A 9,710-nucleotide genomic window follows, 5' to 3' on the forward strand; every position below is an offset into this window, starting at 1 on the left:
TAGGCAGTCAGTGAAAATGTAGATTGAGGAGTCAATGGGTGGGCAGGGAGAGAGAAGGGGGATGAAAATGTAGATTGAGGAGTCAATGCAGGGGTGGGGGGGAGAGAGAGAAGGGGGATGAACAGTAGAGAGGTACCTGGGGAGTCAGATGTTAGGCAGGTTATAATGTGTCATAAATCCAATGTCTATTAGTCCATGATTTGTAGTATCCAGGAGGTTGATGAAGTGAAGTTGATGAAGGAGGTTGATGAAGTGATCTCCCCAATCTTTCAGTTCTAATCCTCAAAGTAAATTTACAAAACACTTCCCAGAGACGAACCTATGAACTGCACTTCATCAACCTCCTGGATACTAAAAATCATGGACTAAATATAGACATTGGATTTATGACACATTATAACCTGCCTGACATCTCACTCCCCAGGTACCTCTCTACTAATCATTCCCCTTCTCTCCCCCCGCCCCGCCTGTCTCTCACCCACTGACTCCTCAATCTACATCTTCACTGACTGCCAGCTTATATGCATACCAGCCCAGCCTCCGGCTTCTTTACTTTTCATTCCATCCAGGAAGAGCACACACCAACTGCTGAAACTTTCTTAGCCTGATGAAGGGTTTTTGAATCCAAAAGCTTGCTTAATTATTTTTTCCAACTGTTTAAGTTGTTCTAATAAAAGATATCAGATTTACCCAAAGAACCTTGCCTGGAAAATTATAAGAAATTAATAATTTTCCATGTATATAAAACAATTATTAGGGGGCCCTCTTAAATTTGTGCCCCACCACTACAACAGGGAAAGTGGTGGAAGAGAAAGCAGCCAGACACCCACACCTTCCCCCCATCCCTTGCCCCCAGTATCTGTTCCTGTCTCCCTGCCACCTGTCTCTCCTGCCATTTGTTACCCTTCTCCCCCCCACCCTCAGCTGCCTCCATACGTGACTACTTGCCCACCCTCTGCATGCCCCCTTCCCTCCCAGCTGTTTGCCCTACCCCTAGCTGCCATGCTTTTAAAGGGGTGTAGTTGATAATACTATCTACAGCAAAAGAAATAGCTGGGGGGGAAGGTTCCAATCTCTTGGACTGGCTGGGAATAGAGCAGATTTTGGCCTATTGTGAGACTACTGTGCAAGTAATGCTAATACAAGCAATATGTTTTTTCACTCCTGCCTTTATTTTAAATACCATATTCCATCTTTGCATTGTAAAAGAAATTTAAATTGTTGCTAAACAAACTGAAGAGTTCTGCTGATCTGAAGTTTTACCTTCTGTCTGTCACCCATTTATTTTGCAAGAGCCAGTACAATATTCACATGCCTTCTTAACATTATTGTTTCAAGCACTTTGAATTCTTTATCTTACCATAGTGTAAGTATGTGCCACCTTCAGGAGTTCTGTGCAACCCTGAGCATCTCCAAATGAACGAATCCCTAAGCAGTTTGAAGGATGGAGTTGCTTCATAAGAAAGTTGCAACACACCTCAATGACTTGTGACAGTTGTAGAAGACAAGCTGCAGCTAGCAGGCTTTCTATAGTGTCTTCCTTTAACTCTAATATACCTGTATGGTTGACATAAAGGAATTGATGAGTTAATTCATTTGCCAGTTATTTCCCCTGTAGCTGTCTCTTTTTGCATTTTCTCTCAATAACTTTCCTCATCTGAAAGTTCATGAGAATAATAGGTGCTATAATTCATAAACATTTGACCAGCTATGGATGTATATATGCACAGAAAATGAGTTTAACTATTATACTGGGCCTAATTTTATACTAGGCCTAATTCTGCTTTGAAAGATGAAATAAGGAACAGAGAGGTAATGATCATAGATCTTTTAAAAATTAAAAAAACACAGATTTTTTAGACTTGTGTGCAACACATATAAAACATTGATAAACATCATTATTGAGGTTGCAAAGTCACATATTCAAAAATTAGTAGAATTAAGGTTCCTTGGAAACTGGGAGCTGTCTTTTTTGTTAGTATTTGTATTCAAACGTCAGCATGTTAAGTGATCTGCTAACACAAGGACCCTTTTAACATCTACTTTTACTTATTTTTACCTTTAAAGCACTAGCAGTCTAGCACCTGGATAGGAACCACAGTTCTTCATCATCCAGTGCTCCCATTATGAAGCTACTGTTTGCAAAAAGACATCTCATTCAAAACAAACCAGTTAGTCAGTGAGAGTTTGAGAGGGAGAGAATAGAGAGAATAGAGAATGGAGTGGCAGATTATAGTAGTGGGGATTATGTAATAAAACAGAAAAGCTCACCTAAAAATGCAGATAACATTTGGCTGAGTGGGAGACAGCACATCTCCATACCAGAGTGCATGCAAGGGCATTATTCTAGATGTAAATAAACTGTTATATTCTGGGAGAGTAATTTTCTATCCAAGGCACAGTCATGAGGAAAGAGAAACATTACATGCACATTTAAAAGCTTGGACAGTTTGGGAGGTGGGTTGGCTTCTATGGTGGAGTGAGCTTTTATCTGGCTAGTATGGTTTGCCAAAGAGCCAGTATCTACAACCTTCCAGAGTCTGTATATCCTGGAATAATGTGGATTTTTTAAATTGGATTATACACTAGAGTAACAGATTTCCCTTTTACAGCATTTTCCCATGAACATTTCAGAGCATCAGGGAAAGGATAATTTCACAGTTCTCTGGTTTGGTCTTTTTTAGCTGTTGACTATGGTGTCTAAGGATTATACTAGAAGAAAATGTTGAGGCTGGTAGATGGGTATGGAGAATAGTGAAAGAGGATAATAGAATAGTTGGAAAACATGCAGTCACTGTCCTGCCATATTGATCATATATGTATTTTTATTTTTCCTCAGATTAAGAGTTAGTTTTCTTAATTTATCATCTCCAGCTGATAGTACATTTCATGAATACATTTCCCATGAACTACTTGTATAGCTAAACCCTACTATAAAATGTGTGAAGTGAAAAATTATTTGCATATATGACAGTTTTTACCTTTCTTTACAGAATAAAAAAAGAGATTTAGGAATTACCTGTATAAGCATAGTGCACCAGAGCCTTTAGTGCATCTGGGTCTACCCCTTCCATTTTGATTTCTTCTTGTTTTGCTTCTCTCACATCATTAGTAAACATTGCCGCAAAATAATCAGATACAGCACTAAGAACCAACCTTGAAATAAAAGCATTTTAGGAAAATGTAAATTAGTTGATAATCTAAATAAAAAGCATGAAATTCAGTCCATTATACAATACATATGAGTGTGCAATAGGAATGCATTTTGTAAGACTAGAGTATTTCATTGGTAGGGAGTGAAGCTCAAAGGGTAATTAAGTAATCTAATTTTCTTTCAGAGTGCTTGGTTGTGCTGTTTTGCTTCACTGGTCTCTCTAAAGCTTCACTGTAGGAAGGGAGAAAAGAAATGGATTTTACTGGTTCATCTTTGAATTTCTTTCTATTTACAATAGTGACTATGAAGCTGTGATCACATTAGTTACCTTGGTTGATGAGCTAATTATTATAACTCTTCATTCATAACTAATTAGAGGCAACATAGGAGCATATATTATTTTAGCTTTTGGAAATGTCAGGCTTTAAAGCCTGTAAAAAGGAAGAGGAATTCTACCTGTGAGCTGGAATCTTGTGTTCTCCAACAATGAGAAGAACATCGCATAGCTGCTTTTGCTGGAGATAGTTCTCCATTTTGCGGAATGTCTGTTCTGCATGATTTGCAGATTGGAAGTATTCATCTGAGCCACCGGTGTTCATTACAGTTGGTGAACAGTTTGTTATTGAAATTCTGTAAAGAAAGAGAGTTGCTGGAGCATAATAGGACAGAATCCACTTTTCACTTTATCTTTACCTGAGTTACAAACATTGCAGTATAACAGAAATTCTTAAAGAATATTGATCCAACAATACTAGACTTAAAGGGTCATTTCCCATTTCTTTCTGTTGGTTGTACTGAAAGTTTAAAGATTGTTTTACTCCTTACTTTAATGTAGTGTTCTAAGATAAGGAAACAAAAGTCATGATGGTTGATGGGTTGAGCACTGTATCGGGACTCAGGGGACCTGGGTTCTAATTTTAGCTCTGTAATGGCTGGCTGACAGTGAGAATGGGAATGGCATTCACCTCCCCATCCTTCAGTTTTTACATCTGTAAAACAGGGACCTCTTATAAAAACTTTTTGTGATCTATTAATTAAAAATACAATGGTAGTCTGGAGTGATGTTGTAGCTGTGATGTTCTGGAAACTGTGTGAGACAAGATTTCTTGGGGTGATATCTTTTATTGGACCAACTGTAAGGTTGGGATAGAGTTAGACAAGCATTTGAATACAAGACATTTTTCATCAGGTCTAACCAGAGCAAACCAAATGCAGCATTATCTTGTGTTCTTGTTAGACCTGATGAAGAATGTCTAGCATTCAAAAACTTGTCTAACTCTATCCCAGCAATACAGTTGGTCCAATAAAAGATATCACCATAAGATCATTGACTCTCCTAAAAAATTCAATGTAATACAGTATATTTCTGCATACACCTAATTCTGCACTACTAAATTTAGTGGCTAGTTCCCCTGGCTTCTGTAGATCCAGGATCTGACAAGAAAGAGTATTTATTCTTGACCCCTTATTACCATTCGGAGAATTTTTACTTCTCTCTATATTGTGTGCATGTGCTCACAACTTATATACTGCATATATATATATATATACACACACACACACACATATTTGCATGCAATATATTTATATTATACTACATTTATAGTGCACACATATTGATTCAAGTTTGTGTAACAGTCTTTTCACAAATACTTGCCTTTTCATTGAATGTATGGAGGAAAAGCAATCCTTGCCATAACACCTTTAAATACAGTGGAGTTGCACCCATGATTAATTTGACTACTTAAGGACTGGTTGAAGAGGGGTAAATACCCAACCATGACTGACATCTAGCATAATTCATTCACTGACCAATTTGCCATAGCTGCCATAGTTGATTAAGAATGAAGTTCAACCATTTCCATTCTTTCCAATTTCAAATCCATCAGAAAATGAATTATCCCCAGTTCCAATCACTGTACAGCTCTGTGTTTGACTGAACCTTATGTTATGTATTTGATTGAATGTCTATCCATTCAATCAATCCAAATGCGCTGTATTGTAAAGATAAAAATAAAAGACTGAACTCAGAAGGGAAGCATCAGATAAATAGTGATTCAAATCCCTTGGATTTCATGCTTGAGAAAAAGTGACAAAAATGGTAGATTCAAATTGCTGCCAGAGGAGAAAATCATCTCTGAATACGTTCCTTTACCCTTTTTATTTTTTCAAGGGAGTGATCTTGTTTCAAGAATGGAGTAGAAATAGAATGATAGAAAGAAATTACAATTATACTTTAGGATTCAAATTCTTTGATCACAGTGAGTTCAAGTGACAAGGAGAAAATCGTTGCCACATTGAGTTCTTAAGAGGATCTTAGGTTCTGCTGGCATTCTGGTTTCTACTATTGTTTTATTATTATAGGCAGCCTCAGCTTTCAATTCACCCACAGATTTTTAGATTTAATAGGTAAAGTTTTCTGTAATTATTCTGAGCTGGTGGTGGTAAATTTCTTGTACATTGTAACAGTTTAATTTTAATCAAACTTGACATTTCCCAGGATCTGTTTCTGCTTCTTCATTGGAGAAAGTGATGAAACATTGCTCTTATGCCTGTGTCAAGTCCCATGAGAGTATTACCAGGCAAGTGATATGCAGACTTCCAGCCTAGATGTTTGCCTATTGAAGCAGAAATGTCCCCATCACTTACAACCCTCTATAAATCTAGCTGGACATCTCAAGAGGAGACTTCTGGCTTTCATAAGAGGTGTGGGGAAAATGTAAAACGTATACAAAAGAGATAGCAAAAATCATAGATTACAAGGTTGAAAGGACCCTTTTATCATCTAGTCTACGTTTGAATATAACAAAAAACTATTTTTCAGTATTCCCCTGAGTTAATTTCATGTTTGAAGTAGAAGCGTGTTGGGGTTTTTTTGTGGAAAAAACATCCAAGCTCTTTTAATAATTGCTGGTGGTGGCAAATATATCATTGCTAACTCAATGGATTTAATGGTTAACTACTGTCAATGTTATAACTGTGTGCCTTATTTCTGGTTTGACATTGTTTGACTTCAGCTGTCAGCTGGTTTATCTTATACACAGCTGTGAAAAAGAAAAAGAGAGAGACCTGAGCAAGTTGGGCAACCATGTTCTTTAAACTTAAGTGCTACTACAAAACTAAATTGTCATACTAGCAGTAGTTCTGAGATGTAAATGTTCCTCCTTGTTTTTGATAACAACCCTCCTAACTTTCTCATTGCATGCTCATGATAGAACCTAATAAGCTAAATACTATATTGATAGTCAAATGCATAGTCATTTGCATTAAAGTAATTAGGAGTTTTTACTGAGTAAGGACAATTCGATTTGGCCCTGGTTTTCTTGCTACAGCAGTGTCACTGAAATAAAGCCAGCTACACCTTGGTGAAAGTATAGTTTTAGGTTGGGTTGTTTTTTGGTCCTGAAGAATCCTTTTCTAATTATGTATTCAAGTATCCTTCTTACAGTCTTTACTGCATGCTAAAAGAACACCTAAACTACATATGTCCTGTAGACCACTTCCTAAACTGGAAGAAGTATACTGTTGGGCCTCAATTTGCACAGTTTTTTTTGCATGGTTTCAGTTATGCACAGCCAATTAATTGTGACCCTTTATTTTTGCAGTATGGATTCACTTTTACATGGTGCAGTGTGGTCACCAAGATGTGCAGATAGCATAAGCTGGTCGCTTCCCACCCCTGCCTCCATGTTGCTGCTCTTAGTGTAGCTGGTAAGTGTGTTGTATTGTGGTGGAAAGGGAGGGGGGAGGGAAGGGGCATAGGGGAACAGATCAATGCCCTCCCATGGTGAGAGAGGAAGTGGGGCAGGGGCAGGGGCAGGGGCTGGGGCAGGCATGGGGCAGGATGGGCTGCAGTTGTGGCCTGGAGCAGGGGCTTCGCGGCACTCTTCTTGGCAGGGGTTGAGCCAGACTGGGCTTGGGGTAGGTGGCAGCAGCACTGGAAGGTAGCTATGGGTGGGGGGAGCTACAACAAAATTTGAGGTGGCTGTAGGGCCCACATAACACCCTCCCAGCCTGCCCTAAGCCCAGCCCCCCACTGAGAAAAGACCAGTGCAGCCCCAGCTCCAGCCTGCATCTGCAGCCTGGCCACCCTGCCCTGCGCAGATCCAGGGCCACACCCCAATGCCCTTCTTGGGGGTGTACAGTGGCAGGAGCCGTTTCCCCTCCCCCCCACACCTCCCATAAGAGCTGCAGCTCTGTCCAGCTGGGCAGCATGTGCCCCTGCCCCTGTCCCACTCCTCTTTCACCGCGGGGGGTTTTGATCTGCCTCCCACACACTCCTTCCCTCTCCCCTCCCCTCTGCTGCTTGCTTGCATGCTGTGCTGCAGCTGTGCACACACATGGGCATTTATCAGCCAAACTATTGGCTGCATCTGGAACCTAAACTCTTATTTCCCATAGATTCATAGATTCATATATTTTTAGGGGCTGGAAGGGACCTTATAGATCATCGGGTCCAGTCCCCCTGCACTAGGCAGGAAAAGACAACAGGGGTCAAGTGACCCCAGTAAGGTGACTGTCTAGGCTCCTTTTGAAGATTTTCAGGGTAGATGACTGCACCACCAATGGAGGGAGTTTATTCCTCAGTCTGGACACCCTGACTGTGAAGGAGTTATTCCTGGAATTGAACCTGAAGCGGCATTTCAGGAGTTTGTATCCATTGCTCCTGGTCTTCCCTAGGGGTATCCTGGTGACCAGCTGTTCACCAAGTTCTTGATGTACTCTCCTGATGTAGCAGTAAGTGGCTACCAAGTCCCCTCTCAGCCTACTCTTCTGTAGGCTGAAGAGGTCCAATCCCTTAGCCTCTCCTCATCTGGCTTGTCTTGTAAGTCGCCTAGTCATATGGGTGGCTCTTCTCTGGACCCTCTCAAGTTTTTCCACATTCTTGTTGATGTGGTGAACTCAGAACTGCATGTAGTACTCCAGCTGTGGTCTCACCAGTGTGGAGTACAGTGAGAGTATCACTTCCTTAGCTTTTGAAGAGATGCAATGGTTAATGCATGCCAGCATGTTGCTTGCCCTGCTGGCCACAGCATTGCACTGCCATGCAATGGTCAATTGCTACCCCTAGCTCCCTTTTGGTCATGGCACAAGTCAAATTGTTGCCATCGAGTCTGTAGGTATTTTGGGAATTGTTTGCCCCCTCGATGGAGCACCTTACACTTCTGAGTGTTGAACTTTATCTGGTTCCGGTCCGCCCAACTCTCCAGCCTCTCCAGGTCTGCCTGTATCTGCAATCTATCTTCTGGCATGACCATGCTACCCATAACTTGGTGTCATGCACAAACTTAGCCAGCGAGCTTTCCACCCCCATATCCAAATCATTGATAAAGATGTTGAGAAGCACCAGTCCAAGCACAGACCCCTGAGGGACATCATGGCCACTTCTCACCAGGATGGAACAGATCCATTCATGAGAGATCTCTAGGTTGTACCATGCAGCCAGTTTTCCACCCACTGAACTGTTGAGCAGTTAAGCCCCCAATCTTCCAATTTTCCTACAAGGATATTATGGGATACTAGATCAAAACCCATTTGGAAGTCAAGGTATATAATGTTGACCTTCTCTCCCATGTCCAGGTGGCAAGACACCTGTTCATAGAAGTAGATGAGATTGGTAAGAGAAGAACTACGCACAACAAAGCCATGCTGGCTGTTGTTCAGACTCTTACCCTCAACAAGCATATTGCACATAGATTCTTTAATGAGTTTTTCCAGGATTTTCCCTGGGATGGACCTTAGGCTGATTGGCCTATAGTTGTCCGGGTCCTCCCTCTTCCCCTTCTTGAAGATGGGCACAATGTTGGCCCTGTTCCAATCCTCAGGGATCTCCCTGTGTGCCACAATTTCTGAAAGAGTTTTGCCAGGGGTTCCGCAATGATGTCAGCCAGCTCCATCAGCACTCTTGGGTGAAGTCTGTCTGGTCCTGCTTACTTGTAAATGTCTAGCTTTTCTAGTTGGTTTTGCACCAACTCAGCATCCACAGTAGGAAGGCTATCATTCCCATAATGCCCCCTGTGATCCTTATCTCACTTGTCTTTCCCCTTTGTCCAGTGAAATACTGAAGCAAAGTGGGCATTCAGGAGTTCAGTTTTTTCCTGAGTATCCACTACCAGCTGTCCCAAGGTGTTAAGCAGAGGCCCCATGCTTCCATTTTTTTTTTATTCTGCTCCCTACGTACCTAAAGAAGGACTTCTTATTGTCTTTGACTCCCTTGGCTAACTTAAATTCAGTCACTGCCTTAGCTTTTCTGATCATTTTCTACAAATGCAGACCACTGTTGTATAGTCTTCCATAAGGACTACCTCTAGCTTCCACTGTGTGTACACCTTTTTCTTTTTCAAGAGGAACGCAATGTCCTATTGAGCCAAGAGGGCTTGCCAGCCCTTCTGCTACCTTTACGCTTCCTGGGAATGGTTTTCTTTTATGTTTTGAGGATCATGTCTTTGAGGAACAACCACTCTTCATGCACCACATTTGCCTTCTGTCCCTGTTCCCGCATTGCCTCCCCACCCCCCACTAATTCCCTGAGTCTGTTGAAGTCAGCATTTTTGAA

The 9,710-nt window shown here is 41.1% G+C and overlaps 1 protein-coding gene across 2 annotated transcripts in view; it reads right to left on the bottom strand.

The window, feature by feature from the left end:
* Window positions 1-9,710, bottom strand: part of KLHL4 (kelch like family member 4) — a 108,788-nt gene that overhangs the window by 29,011 nt on the left and 70,067 nt on the right. For both annotated transcript variants that reach the window (XM_019521372.1, XM_019521373.1), the window contains 3 exons: window positions 3,611-3,784; window positions 3,020-3,156; window positions 1,361-1,557 (listed from right to left, as the gene is read on the bottom strand). In XM_019521372.1, coding sequence (XP_019376917.1) covers window positions 1,361-1,557; window positions 3,020-3,156; window positions 3,611-3,784 — 508 coding nt within the window. The remainder of the gene's footprint in view (window positions 1-1,360; window positions 1,558-3,019; window positions 3,157-3,610; window positions 3,785-9,710) is intronic.

The sequence above is a fragment of the Gavialis gangeticus genome, unplaced genomic scaffold (genome assembly GCF_001723915.1).
Source record: "Gavialis gangeticus isolate Ggan-Ray unplaced genomic scaffold, GavGan_comp1, whole genome shotgun sequence".
NCBI lineage: Eukaryota > Metazoa > Chordata > Crocodylia > Gavialidae > Gavialis > Gavialis gangeticus.